This window comes from Cervus canadensis, chromosome 6, assembly GCF_019320065.1.
Source record: "Cervus canadensis isolate Bull #8, Minnesota chromosome 6, ASM1932006v1, whole genome shotgun sequence".
NCBI lineage: Eukaryota > Metazoa > Chordata > Mammalia > Artiodactyla > Cervidae > Cervus > Cervus canadensis.
Window position 1 is genome coordinate 50,745,522 of NC_057391.1, and position 23,873 is coordinate 50,769,394.

The 23,873-nt window shown below is 39.5% G+C and overlaps 1 protein-coding gene across 2 annotated transcripts in view; it reads left to right on the forward strand.

The window, feature by feature from the left end:
- The first annotated feature begins 963 nt into the window (after positions 1–963).
- The window catches only part of PRTG (protogenin), a 144,257-nt gene continuing 121,347 nt past the window's right edge, over positions 964–23,873 (forward strand). Inside the window, exons 1-2 of one of the 2 annotated variants that reach the window (XM_043471895.1) lie at positions 964–1,346; positions 3,579–3,881. In XM_043471895.1, the coding sequence (XP_043327830.1) occupies positions 1,253–1,346; positions 3,579–3,881 (397 nt within the window). In that variant the 5' untranslated portion in view covers positions 964–1,252. The other variant, XM_043471896.1, reaches the window with a different exon arrangement.

The following is a 23,873-nucleotide window of genomic DNA, read 5'->3' on the forward strand; positions in this document are numbered from 1 at the left end:
CCGTGGATTTCATTTTGGATTAGGAAACCCTAATCCACATGTAAATATTCTCCGTGATCCACACATGATTAGCAATCTGATTACATTTTTAATGTACCTTTTAACGCCTCTTGTTATCCTTAATTACTTTTAAGAGATGTTAACAAATTCACAACATTTGTGTCTTTCCAAGTCAGTTTAACTTGTAACCAGGTAGTCTATGCACGCCTAGTCCCCCAGACCCACCCAGCTCGGAGAATCTAGAAATCTCATCTGGCCTCACCTCTCAGGACAGGGCCTTTTGTGTGCACAGTTCTGACGAATTAAAGAACTTGACTAAGTTGAGAGATAATAAAACATCTCCCCAAACGGCAATTGTTCATTTCTGGGCACTTTTCAGAGATGGTTCTAAGCCGGCGCTGCTTCTGATGGGAACGGGGTGGGGGGGGTGGGGGGGCGGACAGGAACCGTCCCCAAATGTGGGGGCTGATCTCCCGGAGATGCCTCCAGTGGAGCTGACAAATCTCTGAAGTGGGAAATAGTTTTCCCTCCGCAGGGCCTCGGCGTGTGAGGGATGGAGGGGGATGGGCAGGGGCCATCAGGGGAGAAGTCTCCGGCCTTTCCACGTCTCTCAACACCATCCCTCCCCCACCTCGCCTCCTCCTTACCCGAATCCTAAACAAGCCCAGGAGTGAAGGGGGGTGGTCTGCGGGGGAAAGAGGGGCCCTGGCCGGGAGGCTTGGCCTTTATGGCTCTGTCCTCGACGGTGGTGGGGAAAGCCAGAGGGGAGGGGAAGCGGGCCGGAGACCTTCAGCCGGGGCTTGACCCCCAGGTGCATTGTCCGGCGGGGCCCGTCCCCTCCCCCCGGGGCCACGACCCGGCCGCCACGGGGCCCCCTCCTAGCGAGCGTCTCCCTCCGCGGCCGCACCGACCTCGCGGTCCTCAGACCAGGGGCCAGATGTAGAAAGTAGTCCCCAGGCCAGCAGCAGCGGCGCTGTCCACTCCACCGCCCCCGCCCCCTCCAGCCGTCGCCTCACTCCGCCCCCGGGCCGGACGCTCTGGACCCCCGCCTCCTGCGAGCGGGTGTCCTTGCGCCGGCCTCGCCGCTCCCGCAGAGAGCAGACACCGGTCGCGTCACGCCACGCCGGTACCCGAGCGGGAAACCCACGCTGCGCGTGTCCAGCCGCCGCGCGAAGAGGGCTCGGAGTTGGGGACTGGCAGGCGGACAGCGGCTGAGGGACGCCGGGGGAGCATGCCCGCGCAGCCCCGCTGAATGGCGCCTTCCCCGCGACCCCTCGCCCGGCCACGGCCGCCAGGGATGCTGCTCGGCGCGCTCCTGCTCCTGCCGCTCCTCGGCCGCGTTCCAGGTGGGCGCGCTTTCTTCTGCGGCGGTGGGGAGTGAGCGGGCGCGAGCGGGCTGGGGAAGGAGGCAAACGGCTGCGTGCGTTGGGAGGCGGCGGGGTCCTCTGCGGGAGCGCTGACCCCCGGCCCCCTCCCTGCAGCCAGTCGGGAGCCGCTGGAACGCGAGGTGCCCGCGAGCTCTCCTGGGGCGCGGGCGACAGTGGCCGCCTCTCGCAGCGCCCGCCCCTCCTCGCTGTGCTCCCCCGGCCGCGCGCTGGGGGCCGGCGCCCGCTGTCCGCTGTCGCCCCTGTCTCTTCGTGCCATTGTCCGCGCTCCGGCCGTGTCCTCGCTTCCGCGGCCAGACAGGGCACCGCGCGCCCGCCTGTCTGTCTGGGCCGCAGCAGCCGCACGTGGCTTTATTTATATTGTTTCCTTAGTGGCAGTCTCGCCGCGCAGGGGGCGCCGCTTTTCCGCGCGGCTCCCGGGTTTGTAGTGGGGGCTGCTTCACATTTTAGGGCGGGGGAGAAACTAGGTGAACTCAGAGCTCAGGTCAGACCCCTAAGTGCCCCCACTTTCCCGGAACCGGATCGAATGAGGAGGAGACGGGAAGCGTGGCATTGGAAAGAGGAGTGGAAGTTTTGTGGCCCAGTTGGGCCCCGGAGGGGAGGAAGAAGGGTCCCGAAGCTGAGAAGGAAGGTATCTAAGTAGGATTTACTTCTCACAGCTAGGTATTTTGGGGCAGGATCTGAGGTGTGCATGAATCTAAAGATCCCTCCAAACTCCAGGTTAGCCTTGCGCAAACTTGGATGAACTCATTTTTGGCTTTTCTTTTCCTTTTTTTTTTTTTTGCGTCCGGGTTGCTTTATCCTCAAAGGGTTAAGAAGTGTAAAGTGGAGGGGGGTGGGCGGGGAAAAGAGGTGTTCAGAAGAATGGGTTCTTTTATTTATTTACAGGTTACAAACCCCAGACTTTGGTGTTCTAACCACACCCCTCTTCTCCAGGAGGAGTTAGTTTTCTTTTAGCATGAGAAAAGGATCAAAGTCAGATGTGACTCGGAAACACAACGGGCGCCTTCCGGAGTGGTCCTCGCTGCGCGGGGCTGTTAGGGTCGCTCTTGTCGCCCTGGGCATCCATTAGGAGAAGTCAGCAGCCCGGGCGTGGGAGCGTGACTGGTGTGTGAGGTTTGGAGGACCTGCCTTGATGAGAAACAGATCAGTACGTGGATTGGTACTGTGAAATCAAGACAATCAGAAGGAATATGAAATGCACTCCCCCCGCCCCCCGGCTCCAGGGCGCTAATACTCAACTCGGCCCCACTCAGTATGCAAGACTTTCGTTGACCTTTGCGCTAAATGAAGGAGGTGACAGGGTATTAGTTGGTCATCGGATGCTTTATTCTGGCCGGGACCTGGGACGATGTGTATACTTAGAATAAAGCCTTTCCTCTGCTCTGATGAAAATGTGTATTAGTTGATTAAGCAATCTCGTCTCCCTATTAGACAGTAAGGACCAATTAGTCACACTCCACCCCCCCCCCCCCAACAGTTGGTAGTTCTTAAAAAAAAAAAGAAATAGAAGGTTCCTAATCCGATCACCCACTGAGTACAAGCAGCAAGAGTTACCAGCATTTCAGAGTCAACTGTTTGTCCTTTAAATACCTTACCATACTCTGCAGAAATTAAGTAAATGGGTCTCTTTCAAGAAGAGACAGAATCTTTGCTGTTAAAGGGCAGGTATAAAAGTGCAAACTTGTAATTTGTCACAAAAGATAAACGCACTTCCCAAAGGACTAGGTGCCAGGAGTTTCAAAAACTCTTCAAGGGACAAGGAAATAAACTCGCTTGTTCACAGAGTTGGAGTTTTGCTAATGATTTCTTGTAAAATTAGACTTTTACGACTTACTCTGTTCAAGATCTTTTTGACAAGCTTGTAAAAGTAGCAAACAGCTTTTGCTCAAGAGCTTTCCTGATGATTTTGAAACTCTAGCAGGGCACTTGAGAACAGAATTCTTAAAAGGGATGAAAAGTTATTGAAATCTTCCCTAGGCTTTTAGTGTAAGATGTTGTAAAAAGATTTATCTGATTTGCTGAAAAGGTTTGCTGAAACTTAGATTGGTTTATTAAGGTGTTTGTCAGTAAACTAGTTTGGTTTGTTAAACTGTGACCCATTACACTCTGAATATGTGTTTTACAATTGTGTGTTAAGAAATAATTTTACACCTGTAATTCTGGATATGCCTTTCCCCCCTTTCCTTGTAGGAGTATGGTGCTTTAGCGAACTGGTTTTTATAAAAGAACCACAGGATATAACTGTCACAAGAAAGGATCCAGTCGTTTTAGATTGCCAGGCTCATGGAGAAGTTCCTATTAAGGTCACTTGGTTGAAAAATGGAGCAAAAGTGTCTGAAAATAAGCGGATCCAGGTTCTGTCCAACGGCTCTTTATACATCAGTGAGGTGGAAGGAAAGCGAGGAGAGCAGTATGATGAAGGATTTTATCAGTGCTTGGCCATGAACAGACATGGAGCCATTCTTAGTCAAAAAGCTCATCTTACTTTATCAAGTAAGTGCTTAAGTTCTTGATTGGTGTTTTTCACTGCTACATTTTGATGATTTTTTGGTTTTCATTAATATGCTAACCTGAAAAATCATACATTAGGAATTTTCCTGGAGATAGTAGTTGATGCTAAGGCCTACAAAAAAAAAAAATCTGAGGTGAAAATATATATGCATGTATAAATTTGAATGAGTGAGAACAAAAGTCACATTCACGTTTAGAACACCAGAACTTGTAGGTGACTTATATGAATAAGCACTTCAAACTCTGAAAAGAGTTGGGTGAAAAATTTGGTCAACACAACAAAGGTTGTTCTAAAATCTCATTTTTAAAATTAATAATTAAATTTTGAAAATCACAAACAGTGTTTTCTGCTTTGTAAATGGTCCTTAAACCCTAAATCTTCCATATAACCCAACCTTTCAGTTCTCTGACTGCTTTAAGATCACCCATGTTGCTTTTTAATTGAAAGAGAGGGCACTGGTCAGTAACTCTCAAGCCTTTGAAGTATTCGTAGGCTTTTCCTGCTGGGAGAGAAAGAGATTAAGGCCATTTCCATATTATGCCTAATGGACTTAAACCAGATCTGCCCACTTTTTCTCAGTTGTCATAAAGTTTGCTGTCTAATGATTTCCTTTGTATTAACAACCCCATCAGATCAACCATTTGTCCAAGTGACCCACTGCTTGGTGGTTGCCCTGATAACCGTTGAGTGTAAACGTGGGCCTAGGATAGTTAGAGAAGAACTTGTTTTCACTGAGGCTTTCCATCTCTTCAGGTGATCCAACACCCAGCACTCAAGATTACAATAGACAAAATTTAAATCTTAAAACACACTTTATCTTAAAAACAGTTTTACAGGCATCCTATCTACATGTTTTTGTTAATCCATAAAAGATAGATTTTGCTCTACACCTACAAATTGATCATTTACAAGATGAACACTAGACAGAGGGAGCTCTTGAGATAAAGTCGTAATCTTCAGGAAATAGTTTCTTCAAGGTCTCCACAGTTGAAATTTAGGAAGCTGTTGGTGGGGATTTCCTAGGTGACTTTATTGTAACAGTCTGTATTTATGCCACCTTCATTTTAGTAACTTATTTGCGCAATAATAATTAATAGTAGAAAATAAATTGTAAGCCAAGATCTTTTTGTATTGAAATATGTCAGGAAAGTAGAGAAGTTTCCAATTCTAATAAGCCTGAGAGAATGTCTGATAAACTTGCTTTTTTTTTTTCTGTGATTATTGGTCAATCATCATTTGTTGCTGCTGTTGTTGAGTAATGGTTTTTCACTATCATATTGTTTTCAGAATAGTGTGCTTTTTATGCCTATGTTTTATTCATTTAATTTTTGTCTAATTGTTCCATAAAGTTGTAATTTTTTCCCCCTTTTTGGGTTTGTGGAATCTTGTGTTTTCATGTCCAAAAACCCTAACTTGTATTACTTTGCCAGAGAGGAGAAGGGGCAGGATGGAAAGGTGGAGGGGGACTGATGGCTCTGAAAGATTTGTCACGACCACTCGGTATTTCCAGGACCTCCTTAGCAGCCTGACAATTCTAGGGCACTTAGAAATGCTTTGAAAACACGCAGAGCTTTCAGGTTTCATAAATAGTCTCGATAGTATTAATAATAGTAACTAACAGTGTTAGTAACAGTGAAACAAAGATTTGTATTGGCTTTTGAATAGCCTTAGGTTTTGTATCTTTATAAAAAGTATTAATGACAAATATTTTTTTAGATGTAAATATTTTGAAGGATTTGGTGGTGAAGTAGTCTTGATATTTTAAGTATCAAAAAAAACTTTCTAGTTAAACTGTGTAGAACATTGCTTTGCTATTAAATATCAACTATAGTATGTTAGTTATAAGAACCACACTTTTCATATGCACACAACTTATTAACTTGGAGGAGGTACTCTGCTCAGAAAGTGCATTCAGTTATTATAGATTTAAAGTAAGATATGCCTAGTGGGTTTAGATTTTTCTTTATGAAATTTCTTAGAGATTTAAAATTTATGAAGTCAGTTCTGATGTCTGAGAAGCAGTGTCCAATGACATTGTAGGCTTGGATGACTTTATCCTGTGTTCAGGGTGAAGATGTAATACATATTAAACAGGAAGAGAATAGGCATTAAGTGGACATTCTATTTGTGTGTGTGTGTGTGTGTGTGTGTGTTTTGAAGGCTAGCTCTCTCCTAGTTATTGATAGCAGCGGGGTGCAAGTATGTTCTTTTTATTTTCTGGTCAAGGGTTTTGTCACCAAGCATATCATTTAGTTCTGAAGTGTAATAAGTATAGCACCTGGAAATCTAAAACTTTAATCGGTGCGAGTTGTAGATTTTTAACACAGGCAATGAAGTCTTGGTTTCTAAACTTAGGAACTAGAAGCTGAAAGTTGCACTCTAGGCAAGAATTCCATTATTCATGTGTAAATTAGGAATTCACAGGGTTAAAAGGTTAGAAACTGGCCAGGATGAGGTTTACCCTTGTGATAAAGAGCAGATGACCCTCATTCATTGGCCGAAGCTTTCATGTAGCTCTTCTGCAAAGTTAGTTATTGCCATGAATTGTTCTTGAGGAATGCAGAAATTCAAATGTGAACCGGCCTTTCCTTAAGTGTCACTGTGGAGCCTTATCTCCCAGGCACATCAGAGCCGGCTGTGGGGACAAGGTTCCTCCCCTAAGGCCTGGAGGCTTTGCTTTCCTGTTCATCCAAGCACAAAAGAATTTGTCTAACTTAGCTTTTCTAAGGCATCCTATTTTTAAAGGAAAGTATAGGGTTAAAGTAATATTTAGTTTTTTTTAAAAAAGTTAATCCTTTTTATTGATAGCTATTTTAGCCATTTTACATTTTCATGTAATTAGAATAGAAAGGGGAGTGATGTGGAGGGCTCTTTTTCCAGTTGTATACAATAGTAAGAACAGGAGATTCAACCTTTACCTATAAATTTCAGTATTTTTAACTTTTGGCAGATCAAATTTTCACTTTCATAGGTGCTAAGTCTTTATTATATAAATAATTTAATTTAAATATTTTAGGAGTAAGAAATAATCTATGACATCTTGACATTTCTTACATTCTAAATGTTGGAGTAAGTAAGATAAATTTCATAGAAAAGCATTAGTGTGGTAAAACGGTCTCGTATTTCAACAAGTTTAAATTAAGATAAGAGACATTTGAGAGAAGTAAAGGAGGAGGCGGGTTGTGTTCTGTGATGTGTAAAAGACTGGCAGTGAGCTAGTGATTGAACAGGAAGCTGGTTGTTTATTTCCTTTCCATAAAAGGTGGAAATTGAAGTCTTAGAATGGAGGGAAAGAGCTGACATAAAGCTGACTTATATTTGCTGGGTTTTTCACGACTGTTCACTTGGGTGTGAAATAAATTTTAAGTGAGTGTTTGTAGCTAGAAGACCATAGGAATAATTACAACTTTATGATGCATTTCACCCCCCACCCCAATTTTGAGATTAGTTTTAGCATCCATAAAACTAATAGCAGTAGTTGTTTTCCTTTAAAAGAATGTAGGTTGTTTTCAGTGAATAACATGTTTATCATTTCAGTTTAAGTTCAGATGAAACGAGGTCTTTTGGTGAGATTAATGAAAAACTGTTCTATGAGAGTGGTTTCTATTTTAAAGAGTAATACATAAATTATAACTCAAAGCTGATCTTTGAAATGTGAAGGTAAAACATATTCAAAACATTGAAAGTCATGTTAGAAAGAAAAGAAGATGGGTGGTATATTGAGAAAGATAAGAACTATGAACCTATTAGCCTAAATTTTGAATTTTATTCATCATCCTCGACCCAAGATGGGCAAGAGTTTGCTTCATTGACACTTAGTGAGATTTGTAGATGCTGTAAAAAGGATAACATCTCTTATCTGTGTGCATGTTCACTTCAAATCAAGCTGTTAACAGTTACTTGTCCTAACTCTAGAGTGCTAGCACAAAAGCAAAAGTTGTTTGATTTTGGAAAAATAAGACAAACTGAGATATTTAGAGAGACTTATCTGCCAGCATTGTAGATAAGGTTCAGATGGTGCTTTCTGGGATCCAAGAAAAATCATCTTTAAATAGAAGAGAGAGTGGTATGGTTGAAAATTACATGTTTAAATTAAAAACTGACCATCCTAAAATTGTCTAAATTAAGTCAGGGAAGTAAAAGCACATGTAGTTCTACAGGCTTATTTACAATAACACTTGGTTCTTAAACTCTGTCTGCCTAAGAGGTTTATCAGGTACCTGTAATCTCTGGGTAATGAAACCAGTTTTTCCCACTTTGCACTTGATTATTGAGGATCATTTCTCATTTTCAGAAACCTGTAACACTATCTCACTATTTTTCAAAGTTGTTGGAGTTTTTATTTTTCAATGAAGCAGAGTCCGCTGAGGGATAGAATTATAGTTTGGTTTAAGATGTATAAATGTGTTTGTTTATTTCTGTCAGGCTTCTTAATGGAATTTTGACGGGCATTTGGTATGGCCCTGCTGTGTCAACTAGCTCTGATTATTCTAAAGAAAGGCCCTCACTCTCAGCACTTGTTTGTCCGGGCATTTGTTGTCATTTCCCCTGAATTTAACAGCTGGGCTTATTGATGAAGTCCAGAGCAGTTTAAAAGAATAGCAGAAAACAAATCTCTTAAACTGCCGTGTTAGGTTGAATGAGTATTTCAAGTAATAAGTGAATGCATTTGAGGTTACTTTTTTTGAAAACTTTTATATTCTTGACTACAATTTCGAGACATGATTTTTTCTCTCTTATAGGCAGAGGTGCTCAATTAAGGTTGTTTACTTTCAGCTTTTAAACTGGCAATTACTATTAATGTGAAAATAATCAATAATGTTAGGTCAAGCATTTTGCTGAGGATTATACTTGCATTTTGCAATTATCTGATTATTGATGTTTTAAGAAAAATTCTAAAAATTATACCACAAATTTAAGTTTTTTCCTGTCAATCAGGGCTATTTTAGTACTTCTGACAGTTTATGGTGTTCAGACTCTTTATTAAAACATTTTAAAAACTCATCATTTCCTATATATCTTAGTACATAAGAGAGGAAGAAGATATGGTTGTAATCATTGAAGCAGAATTGACAGTTGCCCTAACATGATAATTGGCACAGAGGAAGTTCACAGTCAACAATGGACAATAGTGATGTACAAAAAAGGTAAAACTGTACCAAATTACCTTCAGTGGCTATAATTCTGAAGCCAAGTGAACTGCTTTAGGGATATGTATTACAGAGGATAAAGGCGTCATCCTCACAAAGGTCTCTGACACTAATCTGACAAATACTTTCCTGACTTTTACATTTCTTGTTTTTTTCTCTTTTAAAACCTCTGGTTCTCAGAAACTGCTTTTGATGAGCTTTAAAAGCCAAATTCTTATAGACTGAACAGAAGATATGAATTTAAATTTTTTTTTTTAGTTTCTAGAGTGTTTGCCTTTTCTCTGTGTGTGTGTGTATTTTATAGCTTTAGTATTTGTAGTGACTAGATTAATCAAGTAACTATTGGGGAGTGCAATCATTGTTCAGGGTCCTGGTTTCAAACTTGTATCCTTGCTAGACTTAATTTTTAGGACTGATGGAAATAAAATTTTCTTTAAAATTTTTGTTTTATGAAACTATAGTAAATCCTTGTTTAGGACAATGTGATTTTTAAAAAAATGATGTTGCTTTATATAGACATCTTTCTCTGAGTAAATCATATTCCTTTGGGATAATCCCCCCAAATGTCCCCCCTCCTTTTTTTGGTAGTCTATTTTAGTACTACTGAGAATATGATTTAGTAGTACTTAGAATGGATCTTCAACTCCACCAATATACCAAATATATACATAGAGAGTTAATCGATTACATTTCTCAGGGTTTCTCAGCCTTGGTTCAGTTGAAATTTGGGGCTAGGTAGTTCTTCAGTGCAGAGGCTGACTTGTGTAACATAGAATGTATAGCTTCTAGACACCAGATGTCAATGGCACCGCTTCCTAGCTATGTTGATGAAAGAATGTGTTTTGGGAGGCAAAATCACCCCTGGTTGAGAACCACTGATGTTTCCGAAAGTAGTGGCAAACTTCAATCCAAGTAATACTTGGTTATTAGGTTTTTTTAACTGTTTCTGTCTTAACTTGATATTCAACTTTTCTTGGTGTTAGTGTTAAATTTATTGATTAAAGACTACTTTCTATTTTAAGTTATTGTAAAGGGAGTTTGATAAAAAAAAAAAATATGTGTGGGTTGCTATTGTCCTCTTGGAACAATGCCTTTCCATCCCTTTTCACACTCAAGAGTACGTTGGAAACTGCTGTTAAGAGTTTACCCTCCTGTAGATTCATTCAATTTGATTTCAGTATTTTAGATCTTTTCTTGGGAATATCTAGTCTAAGAGAAAATACACATTTCATTTAGTCATGTTTATGTAACACTTTTTTTTCTTAATGTGATGGACACTGTAGTTGAAGAGATGAGAAATCTCCATGTGTGGTGAATGTTAGAGAACATCTTTTGTGAGTGCAGCAGTGAGTGCAAGGGACCTTCTGAAGGAGGTCTCCATTATCTTCATTACCTCCACCATAGCTTGGATGAGGAGATACCCCTACGTCCAGGGGCAGAGAAGCCCCAGCAAGACCACAGGCACTGGGGTGGAGCGACTTTGAGGAGATACCCCACGTCTGAGAGCGAAGGAGAAGCCCTAGCAAGATGGTAGGAGGGGTGAAATCACGTTTTGAATCAAACCCCGTACCTGCCAGAGACACTCAGAGGGTCAAACAAACCTCGTGCGCTCCAGGACCCAGAGCCAACGCGGAGACGGGGGCAGGACCGTGCGCGAGTGTCTCCTCCGGCCGTGCGGGTCAGCAGCGGGCTGCCGCAGAGCGGGGGCTCTGGGTGCAGCAGGCTTGGGTATGGCTTAAGCCCTCTCAGAGGAGGTCACCAAGAGCTGCCAGAACTTACACAGGACTGGGGAAGTAGGCTCTTGGAGGGCACATACAGAACCTTGTGTGCACCAGGACCCAGGAGAAAGGAGCAGTGACCCCACAAGAGACTGACCTAGACTTGCCCGTGAGTGTCCGGGAGTCTCTGGCAGAGGCGAGGGTCGGCGGTGGCCTGCTGCAGGGCCGGGGGCACTGAGTGTAGCCGTGTGTGCATGGGGCCTTTTAAAGGAAGCTGCCATTATCATCATTACCTCCACCATAGTTTGGCTCCCAGGTAAATAACAGGGAGGGAGCTCCAACCATCAGCAGAAAACTGGATTAAAGATTTTCTGAGCATGGCCCCGCCCATCAGAACAAGACCCAGTTTCCCCCTCAGTCACTCTCTCCCATCAGGAAGCTTCCATAAGCCTCTTATCTTTCTCCAATCAGAGGGCAGACAGACTGAAAACCACAATCACAGAAAACTAACCAATCTGATCACATGGACCACAGCCTTGTCTAACTGAATGAAACTATGAGCCATGCCTTGTAGGGCCACCCAAGATGGACGGGTCATGGTAGAGAGTTCTGATATAATGTGGTCCATTGCGAAGTGAATGCAAAACCACTTCCGTATTCTTGCCTTGAGAACCCCAGGAACAGTATGAAAAGGCAAAAAGATAGGACACCCTAAGATGAACTCCTTAGGTCAGTAGGTGCCCAATATGCTACTGGAGATCAGTGGAGAAATAACTCCAGAAATACTGAAGAGACAGAGCCAAAGCAAAAATAACACCCAGTTGTGGCTGTGACGGGTGATGGAAGTAAAGTCCATTGCTGTAAAGAGCAATATTGCATAGGTCCATGAATCAAGGCAAATTGGAAGTGGTCAGACAGGAGATGGCAAGAGTGAACATTGACATTTTAGAAATCAGTAAACTAAAATGGACTGGAATGGATGAATTTAACTCAGATGACCATTATATCTACTACTGTGGGCAAGAATCCTCTAGAAGAAATGGAGTAGCCATCATAGTCAACAAGAGAGTCCGAAATTCTGTACTTGGATGCAATCTCAAAAACGACAGAATGGTCTCATTCGTTTCCAAGGCAAACCATTCAGTATCACAGTAATCCAAGTCTATGCCCCCACCAGTAATGCTGAAGAAGCTGAACAGTTCTGTGAAAACTTACAAGACCTTCTAGAACTAACATCCAAAAAAGATGTCCTCTTATAGGGGACTGGAATGCAAAAGTAGGAAGTCAAGAGATACATGGAGTAATGGGCAAATTTGGCCTTGGAATACAAAATGAAGCAGGTCAAAGGCTAACAAGAGTTTTGCCAAGAGAACGCACTGGTCATAACTAACACCCTCTTCGAACAACAAAAGAGAAGACGCTACACATGTACATGACCAAATGGTCGATACTGAAATCAGATTGATTATATTCTTTGCAGCCAAAGATGGAGAAGCTCCCTAGAGTCAGCAAAAACAAGACTGGGAGCTGACTATGGCTCGGATCATGAACTCCTTATTGCCAAATTCAGACTTAAATGGAAAAAAGTAGGGAAAACCACTAGACCATTCAGGTATAACCTAAATCAAATCCCTTACAATTATACAGTGAAAGTGAGAAATAGATTCAAGGGATTAGATCTGATAGAGTGCCTGAAGAACTATGGACAGAGATCCATGACATTGTATAGAAGGCAGTGATCAAGACCACCCCCAAGAAAAATGCAAAAAGGCAAAATGGTTGTCTGAGGAAACCTTACAAATACCTGAGAAAAAAGAGAAGCTAAAGGCAAAGGAGAAAAGGAAAGATATACCCTCTGAATGCAGAGTTCCAAAGAACAGTAAGGAGAGATAAGAAAACCTTCCTCAGCGATCAATGCAAAGAAATAGAGGAAAACAATAGAATGGGAAAGACTACAGATCTCTTCAAGAAATTTAGAGATACCAAGGGAACATTTCATGCAAAGTTGGGCTCAATAAAGGACAGAAATGATATGGACCTAAGAGCAGCAGAAGATACTAAGAAGATGTGGCAAGAATACACAGAACTGTACAAAACAGACTTTCTTGACCCAGGTAAGCACAATGGTATGATCACTCACCTAGACCCAGACATCCTGGAATGTGAAGTCAAGTGGGCCTTAGGAATCATCATTATGAACAAAGGTAGTGGATATGATGGAATTCCAGTTGAGCTATTTCAAATCCTAAAAGATGATGCTATGAAAGTGCTGCATTCAATATGTCAGCAAATCTGGAAAACTCAGCAGTGGCCACAGGACTGGAAAGGTCAGTTTTCATTCCAATCCCTAAGAAAGGCAATGCCAAAGAATGTTCAAACTACTGCACAATTGCACTCATTTCACATGCTAGCAAAGTAATGCTCAAAATTCTGCAAGCCAGGTTTCAACAGTACATAAACCATGAACTTCCAGATGTTCAAGTTGAATTCAGAAATGGCAAAGGAACCAGATCAAGTTACCACCATCCGCTGGATCATCAAAAAAGCAAGAGTTCCAGAAAAACATCTATTTCTGCTTTATTGTCGATGCCAAAGCCTTTAACAGTGTGGATCACAACAAACTGTGGAAAATTCCTAAAGAGATGGGAATACCAGACCACCTGACCTGCCTTTTGAGAAATCTGTATGCAAGTCAAGAAACAACAGTTAGAACTGAACATGGAACAACAGACTGGTTCCAAATTGGGAAAGGAGTACGTCAAGGCTGTATATTGTCACCCTGCTTATTTCTATGCAGAGTACATCATGCGACATGCTGGGCTGGATGAAGCACAAGGTGGAATCAGGATTGTCGGGAGAAATATCAATAACCTCAGATACACAGATGACACCACCCTTATGACAGAAAGTGAAGAAGAACTAAAGAGCCTCTTGATGAAAGAAGGGAGTGAAAAAGTTGGCTTCAAACTCAACATTCAGAAAACTAAGATCATGGCATCCGGTCCCATCACTTCATGGCAAATAGATGGGGAAACTGTGGAAACAGTGACAGACTTTATTTTCTTGGGCTCCAGAATCACTGCAGATGGTGATTGCAGCCATGAAATAAAAAGACGCTTGCTCCTTGGAAGAAAAGCTATGACCAACTCAGACAGCATATTAAATAGCAGAGGCATTACTTTACCAGCAAAGGTCCATCTAGTCGAAGCAATGGTTTTTCCGTTAGCCATGTATGGATGTGAGAGTTGGACTATGATGAAAGCTGAGTGCCAAAGAATTGATGCTTTTGAACTGTGGTGTCGGAGAAGACTCTTGAGAGTCCCTTGGACTGCAAGGAGATCCAACCAGTCTATCCTACAAGAAATCAGTCCTGAATATTCATTGGAAGGACTGATGCTGAAGCTGAAACTCCAATACTTCAGCCACCTGATGTGAAGAGCTGACTCATTTGAAAAGACCCTGATGCGCAAATGAAGAAACAGACAAAGGATTAATCTCAAAAATATACAAGCAACTCCTGCAGCTCAATTCCAGAAAAATAAATGACCCAATAAAAAAATGGGCCAAAGAACTAAACAGACATTTCTCCAAAGAAGACATACAGATGGCTAACAAACACATGAAAAGATGCTCAACATCACTCATTATCAGAGAAATGCAAATCAAAACCACAATGAGGTACCATTACACGCCAGTCAGGATGGCTGCTATCCAAAAGTCTACAAGCAATAAATGCTGGAGAGGGTGTGGAGAAAAGGGAACCCTCTTACACTGTTGGTGGGAATGCAAACTAGTATAGCCGCTATGGAAAACAGTGTGGAGATTTCTTAAAAAACTGGAAATAGAACTGCCATATGACCCAGCAATCCCACTTCTGGGCATACACACTGAGGAAACCAGATCTGAAAGAGACACGTGCACCCCAATGTTCATCGCAGCACTGTTTATAATAGCCAGGACATGGAAGCAACCTAGATGCCCATCAGCAGATGAATGGATAAGGAAGCTGTGGTACATATACACCATGGAATATTACTCAGCCATTAAAAAGAATTCATTTGAACCAGTCCTAATGAGATGGATGAAACTGGAGCCCCTTATACAGAGTGAAGTAAGCCAGAAAGATAAAGATCATTACAGCATACTAACACATATATATGGAATTTAGAAAGGTGATAACGATAACCCTATATGCAAAACAGAAAAAGAGACACAGAATACAGAACAGACTTTTGAACTCTGTGGGAGAATGTGAGGGTGGGATATTTTCAAAAAGAACAGCATGTATACTATCTATGGTGAAACAGATCACCAGCCCAGGTGGGATGCATGAGACAAGTGCTCGGGCCTGGTGCACTGGGAAGACCCAGAGGAATCGGGTGGAGAGGGAGGTGGGAGGGGGGATCGGGATGGGGAATACGTGTAAATCCATGGCTGATTCATATCAATGTATGACAAACCCACTGGAAAAAAAAAAAAAAAAAGACCCTGATGCTGGGAAAGATTGAAGGCAGGAGGAGAAGCGGACAACAGAGGATGAAATGGTTGAATGGCATCAGTGACACGATGGACATGGGTTTGAGTAGGCTCCGGAGTTGGTGATGGACAGGGAGACCTGGTGTGCTGCAGTCCATGGGGTCACAAAGAGTCGCACACAACTGAGTGAACTGAACTGAACTGAACATGATAAGAAGTAAAACTGTATCAGATTAACAACCATAGAATAACATTTGCTGTGTAGTAGGTGGTTCATCGGAGAAGGCAATGGCACCCCACCCAGTACTCTTGCCTGGAAAATCCCATGGACAAAGGAGCCTGGTGGGCTGCAGTCCATGGGGTCGCTAAGAATCAGACATGACTGAGCGACTTCACTTTCGCTTTTCTCTTTCATGCATTGGAGAAGGAAATGGCAACCTACTCCAGTGTTCTTGCCTGGAGAATCCCAGGGACGAAGGAGCCTGGTAGGCTGCTGTCTATGGGGTCGCACAGAGTCGGACACGACTGAAGCGACTTAGCAGCAGTGGCAGCAGCAGGTGGTTCATTGGGAAAATTGTTAACAGAAGTCTTTTCAACTCATTCGTTGGTACCATAGACTTATTTTGGGCAGAAGCAGTTTAACTTTTATAGATAATGATGTAAAGATGGTAGCATCTTCTGAGGGTATCAAAGGATTATTAAAAGGAAAGAATTAGACAATATAATATTTAGTACACAGAAAGTCACATGGAAATTTTTGAGTGATTGTTATTGAAATATTTGTTTTATTTTATTTTTTAAAACCTTTTTGTTTTGTATTGGGGTTATCCGATTAACAGTGTTGTGATAGATTCAGGTGAACAGTGAATGGACTCCACTATGTATATACACGTATCCATTCTCCCCCAAACTTCCCTTTCATCCAGCCTGCCACGTAAGATTGAGCAGAATTCCATCTACTGTACAGGGGGTACTTGTTGGTCATCCATTTTGAAATATTTGTTTTATATTACTTAGTAGCAGTGGGCAGGTATTTCATAGTTTTTATCTTTTGCAGGATATTACTCTTTGTGTATGCCTCAGTTTTGGTTAAGCTGTTCATGCTAGTAAAAGTTTTGATTATTGCTACATGGAGTTAATCACCTGTAGAAGCCAGTAGCCACTGGTGACTCAGGGGGGAAAGTTGAGATAGATGAAGAAGGAACCAGAATATTTTATTTTATTTTTTATTTTTTAAACCAGAATATTTTAAAGTTGCTCTAGTGCTGAGCAAGGGTGGTTAAATGTTTTTGGTACGTGTGTTCTATGCCACAGGTGTACTTGGAGTGGAACAAATCACCAATTAGTTCAAAATAGAAGAATGCACATTTTCATTATGTTTGAGGAAAATAGTATTTGGGTCAAAGTGGAATTTTAATTTTGTTGAGTTCTTATTTTCCTGTCCTTGAAGTCATTCATAAAGAGGTGATGGAGTTCACAGTTTCCAGTAGCTGGTAAATACTCTTAGCGCTGCTGTGCTTTTTATTCAGTTGCTGGGAGGGGTGAGGTGGGAAGGCAGGAAGAGTGATAGAAAGGCAGAAGAGGCAAACGTTAATGCCTTCTCCATTATTGGTGACTTACACAACTTTAGACAAATCACTCTATCATTCTGATCATTGTCAGATCCTGGACAGATACCTGTATCTGTGGAGGTATCTGGGGAGAAAAAGGAGGAGGGATGGATATTGAGCAACACAGTGCCCTTAGTTTTGTAATTCTGTTGTTATAATTCTAAGTAAATGGCCAAGAGATTATGTTTTTGTAAGGCTGAGTCCAATGACATTGCAAGAGAACGATTTAAGTCGTGGAGAAAAAATTAAAATAGCTTGTCAGTTTTCTAATTTGGTACTTTTAAGAATTCATACTCTTGCCATAGACCTTGGGAAGATCTGCTTTTGGAGAGGAGAAGCTTTAAACCAGTACTGATCATTTGAACTAGTATTATTTTTAGGAGTCTAGAAAAATAGATTACCTTGCCTGAGATTGGACAGTTCAGAATAGTTGTGCTGCTTTGAAGGTTGACATAGTGTAAGAGAAGTATAACTTTACAAATATGTGTCTGCCTCTGCCAGTAATTAATGGTGTATTCTAATGTTTATTGACTCGGTGTTGGGAAAAGTAGTACTGATTTCATCTTAAGAGAGTGTTGCTAGTGTTATTAGTGTTTTAATAGAAATAGATTATACTGGCTTCCTGCTGTGACCACCAATTCCTGTTAAGAATGATAAGGTTTAATTTTCCCCCCAGCTTTCAAACTGAATTAGCTTGAATCCCTCTGATTGGAGTGAAAGTAATTTCGATTAAAGTATTGACCTCAAACTGGACAGATAACAAGAAAAAAATGCTTTGATGTTGGTATTGCATTTTGGTAGTTCTTTTTAAAAGGGAGATCACTAATTTTCTTGAATAATTTTACCAGCTTAAAGTGTTTACTATTTTCTTAAAAATAATTCATTTTTATATGTTTAAAAAAGCTGTATTTTCATGCTCTGATTTAGTAACAAGTTTAATATAATTTTAATTGAGAAAGCAGCTTCAGTAAAGCAGTAAGGTTACCAAAGTTTCACCAAAAGGATTATTAAAGTTATCCTAATGATGGAGTAATGTTTCTTCAAAGCCTGTTAGTGTCTCTACCTGGATGATTTACCACATTTTTAGAACTAATAGTAATTAATACTTGAAAGAAAATATACAGACAGAAGAAACTTTGTGAAATTTAAATCTATCAGATGTCAACTTGTAAGCTCTAAGATTTAGGGAGGAAATTTTACTGCTTAGCAGGTGGAGTAATGAGAAAATATAAGTGAATTCACAGTTGGTTGGTAGAAAGGTTATCAGTTTCTTATCATACTTGAATTAACTCTGCCATTCTTTTTTTTTCCCTAATTGAGGAATAGTTAATGTACAATATTATATAAGTTGTATGTATACAACATAGTGATTCACAAATTTTAACTACTGGGCCACCAGGGAATTCCCCAAAAGGTTGGATTTTAACTAAATGATCGAGCATGTGTCATTTATTATGGGAAGAGAGACATAGTAATAATCTATATCTAGCATGGGAATGGTCTTTATAATAAGATTTTTTTTGAGATAGAATTAACATACCACAAAGTTCACCCTGTTAAAGTGTACAAGTCAGTAGGTGTTTGTGCGTCTATCACCACTATCAAATTCTAGATTATATCCAGAAAGAAAATGCACATCTCCCAATTCTCCCCTCCCCTATCGCTGAAACAACTAATTCTGTTTCTCTCTCTGCAGATTTGCCTCTTATGGATATATTATAAAAACAGGGTCATACAGTATGTGGACTTTTGTGTCTGGCTTCTTTCACTGAGCATATATTTTCAAGGTTCCTCCATGTTTTAGCATGCATCAGTACTTCATTCCTTTTGGGGGGCTGTTTAAGATTCTGTGTGTGACATGCCACATTTTATTTATCTGGCCATCTGCTGATGGTCACTTGGATTATTTATATCTTTAGGCAGTCTTGAGTAATTCTGTAGTGAACATTAGCACATAAGTAATTGTTTTTTGCGTCTCTCTTTTCAATTCTTTTGGGCACGTACCTAGCAGTGAAATTGCTAGGTCATCTGAAAATTCTGCATTTAACCTTTTGAAGAGATACCAAACATCTTTTAGGTGCTTATTGGCCATTTGTATATTTTCTTTGAAGAAATATCTTTTCAAATTCTTTGCTCATTTTAAAAAATTGGGTTATTGATCTTTCTGTTGTTGAGTTGTAGGAGTTCTTTATATATCTTGGACATTAAACCCTTGTAAATTATCTGATTCACAAGTATTTTCTCCTGTTCTGTATTTTTTTTTTTTGTTCTGTATTTTTGTCATTTCACTTTCTTGTTAATATCCTTTGATGCTCTAAAGTTTATAATTTTGATGAGGTCCACTTGATTTGATTTTTTGTTGTTGTTGCTTGTGCTTTTGGTGTTATATCTAAAAATCCATTACCAAATCCAGTGGTAGGAGTCCAGCTTCACACTTTTGTATTTGGAAATCCAGTTGTCCGGAAACCACTTGTTGAAGAGACTGTTGATTCCCCCTTGAATGAACTTGGCATCCTTGTTGAAATAAATTTGCCATAGATATACAGGGTTTGTTTCTAAACTCAATTTTATTCCATTGGCCTATATCCCTGCCTTTATAGAACCATGCTATTTTGATTATTGTAGCCTTGCAAAGTTTTTAAATCAGGAAATGTGAGTCAATCAACTTTGTTCTTTTCCTAAGAGTGTTTTGACTATTCATGTGAATGTCAAATTCCATATGAATTTTAGGATTGGCTTTTCCATTTCTAAATAAAAGAATGTGGAATTGATATGGATTGCATTAAATCTGTAGATGGCTTTGGGTAGTATTGATATCTTAATATTAAGTCTTACAGTTCATAAGCAGTGTATCTTTCCATTTATTTTAGTCTTTATTTTCTTCTGTAATATTTTACAGTTTTCAGTGTACAAATATTTCATCTTTTGGTAATATTTATTTCTATTTTATTCTTTTAGATGCTCTTGTAAATGAAATAGTTTATTATGGGTGTATATACCCACGATGGCTTTATATGTGTCATCTTATACCCTGAAACTCTTCTGAATTCATTTATTAGCTTTAGTAGTTTTCTTACAGATTCTTTGAAGTTATATATAATCGTGTTATCTGTGAATGATATAGTTTTACTTATTTTTCTCTATGCTGTTTCTATGTATGCTGTTTATATCTTTTTATTATCTAATTGCTCTGGCTAGAACTTCTATATTGAATAAGTTCTCCTTCCAGTTATCAAAACAGAAATATGGCTATTACTACTGCAAGGACTGCAGCATATTATGGGAAAGTGCCTATGTGTGGTATCTACAGGGTTCTTGCAAGGTTTACTTTAAGAAATTTTGCAGAACTTGTCAGAAGTCTTAATAACCCTTACCAAGTGGAGAGTATCACCTATCATGTAAATCAGCTGTTTGCGTTTTGTGTCTGAATTTGATGGTGGTAGAAAGTCTTAGTGTAGTTTCTTGAGTGTATTTTCTGAAAGAGGCTAGGTTCCCAATGACCTTAGGTTTTGATTTCTTAGGTAGGAGTTGTAGAAATAATATTCAGCTAGGAAAATGAGACCTTAGTGAATGTTTCCTTCTGCTCTTGCAAATCTTGGTCTTGTTAACCTCTTGAAACTTATCTCACGTGCATTATGGAAGAGTATTTTCTTAACCTGCTATTCAGAGTCTAATGTAAATATACATATATATATATATATAAAGTGCTTACATATTTATATTAAAATATGTTTATATTTTGCTACCCCCTATTTCATATATTTCTCCTTCAATATTTATTTCCTCTTTATGCTAGTTTAGATTTACTGTTTACTTTTTTTCCTATTTCCTCAGGGTATAGTTTAGATTATTATTTTGAGACCTTTCTTTTTTATTAAATGTACACATTTACTGATTTATATATATATATAAATATAAATATATATATATATATATAAATATAAATATATATATATATATATATATGTATCTCCCTCTGAGTACTATTTTCATCAAAATTCCCATGAGTTTTGGTATGTTTTATTTTTATTTTTCTCAAAATATTTTCAAATTTTTATTTTGGTGATTTTTTTGCTTAACCCATTTGTTAAGAGTGTGTTGTTTAATTTCTACATATATATGTATTCTAGTTTTCCTTCTGTGCTTTTACTTCCAGTTTCATTTCATTGTGATTGGAGAAAATATTTTGTTTAAGCTTAATACTTAAAATGTAACGAGATTTGTTTCATGGCCCAACATGTGGTCTATCCTGGAGAATGTTCCTTCTGTATTTGAGGAAAATGTATGTTCTGCTCTTTTGGTTAGAGTGTCTTTATATGTCTTATTAGGTCTAATTGGTTTATAGGGTTCTTTAAATCCACTATTTCCCTGTTGATCATCTGTCTAGATGTTCTGTTCATTATTGAATGTCTAGTATTGAAGTCTATATTATCATAAAACATCTATTTTTCCCTTCAATTTTGTCAGTGTTTGCTTCATGTATTTTGGGACTCTGTTGTTTGGTGTACATATGTTTATAATTGTTTTATTTTCTTGATGAATTGACCTGCTTAGTTGTATTTAATGTCCTCTCTTGTCTCTTTTAACAGTTTTTGACTTAGAGTGTATTTTGTCTGATACTAGTCTAGCCCCTCAGCTCTCCCTAGTCACCATTAACATGGAATACCTTTTTCCATTCTTTCACTTTCAACCTGTTTGTTTCTTGGATATATTATATTTAATCTTCTAAATTTATAACTATCTAGTTTGAATTGATACCAACCTAACTTAAGTAGCATGTAAAACTCTGCTCCTATGCAGCTCAGTCTAGCATTTAAAAAAATATATATTTATTATTATTATTTTTAGTTATGCTGGGTCTTCATTGCTGCACATGGCCTTTCTCTACTTGCAGCAAATGGGGGCTACTCTTTATTGCACTGTGTGGGCTTCTCCTTGCGGTGGCTTCTCTTGTTGTGGAGCACAGGCTCTAGGCAAATGTGCTTCAGTAGTTGCAGCCCATGGGCTTAGTTGTCCCATGGCATGTGGAATTTCCCCAGACCAGGAATCAAACCCTTGTCCCCTAAGTCTAGCCTTTTATATTAAACTGTGATAAATTGCATCTTTCTATGGCATGTCCCCAGTAAAATAGATTTATAATTCTTCTATGATTTTTCTTTAAATTATGTAGGAAATAAAAAGTGGAGGTACAAACCAAAAATACATTAATTCTGACTTTAATGTTTTCCTATCTAGTTACATTTACTGGAGATCTTTATTTCTTCATATGACTTTGAGTTACTGACTAGTATTATCCTTTCATTTCAACATGAAGGATTTCTTTTAGCATTTCTTACAGGGCCAGTCTCATGGTAATGAGCTTCCTTAGCTTTTGTTGATCTACAAATGTTTTAATTTCTGTCTGATTTCCGAAGGATAGTTTTATTGGATATACAATTCTTGGTTTACAGTGTTTTCTGTCACTTTAACTATGTCGTTCTACTGTCTTCTGGCCTCTGTGGTCTCTGATGAGAAATTAACCATTAATTTTATTGAGAAATAATAAGTATATGACCAATCTCTTCTCTCTTGTTGCTTTCAAGATTTTCTGTTTGCCTTTGTCTTGCAACAGTTTGATTATATTTATGCGCCTGTCTTTCTTAATTCATTCTCTTGGAGTTCATAGAATTTCTTGGGCTTTGATCAAATCTGTAAATTTTTCAGCTGTCATGTCCTCAGATAGTCTTTGTGCCCCATTCTCTCTTTCTTTTACTTCTAGAACTCCCACAATGAATATGCTGAATGGCTTAGTGGTGTCCCCTGTGTCCTCTAGGTTCTGTTTACCCATCTTTGGTTTTGCAAATCATTATGTCTTTTCTTTATGGGTTTTATTTTTGCCTTTTCTTTAATGTCTTTAAACATTTTAAATCCTTATCTTGCAGTTTTCTTCAACTTTACTGTTAGTCACAGTGCTTGAGGTGCCAAATTCCTTGTTTTCTGTCTGGTGATTTTCCTCAGGGCAGATTGTTTCCTTATGTGACTTGTAATCTTTTATTATGAGCTCATCTTCACTAGGGCTTAATATATCTGATATTATGGAAGTGTTTGCTTTTGTTTGGTGCCCCACAGTTTCACTGGTCGTGGACCAATTGGGGATTACGTTTTGGCTGCTCTATATTATTTGTATAATTTTGTAATCTACACAAGTGTGTGGTAAAGTCCAGGGGTTTATGTTTGTCATGGAAAACATTTCTTCTCATCTAGAATAAAGCCTCCTTGTTGCTGAACATACTGGTGGTTGAGCATTTCTACTGACTCTTCCATTGTTTTAGAGATTTCAGCCTCAGGTCTCAGTTAGTTATGTTGTGATGGAACAAAACCACTTCTTCCTAGAAGCCTGTAGTGCCTATAGCTGACTGTCACTGCATCAGGCCAAAGTTTACTATTCTGTCCTTGCCCTTAAAATTTTGTTAGTGGTGGTGATATTGTTTTGAATATGTTTTGTACAACATTTCTGTGTGTTTTTAATAGGAGAAAACATCTATATTTACTCAGCCTACTGTTTTGCAGGGAATGAAAAGGATATAGAGTCTTGAAGAATCTTTTCTTCCCTCAGAAACTATACACCTGGTCTTTGAGGGCTTAGTTTCTAACTTCTTTTAACTTCACATCTCTGTATAATCCTAGCTCCCTTCATTTTATTTCTCAACACCTCTTCCAATTACATGTCTGTCTTTGCTTATTATTTCAGTCCAGTCCTAGTTAATGGGATTTTTCAGTGACCTTGACTTATATTCCCTTCCACTGCCAGAATATTCAAGAAAATGCTTGACATATTATAGACACTAAATCACCTACTGGATTCTTGAGAATTCTGTGTTTAGACTTATTTCTGACTTGACATTGTCATTCTTTGCTTCAACAAATATTGATTGAAAGCCTGCTCTGTTGTTAGGTCCTAAGAATGCCACAATTTACAAAAACAACCCCTGACCTCAGTGATAGGTTAGTGGGAGAAAGGAATTAATAAATAAATAATT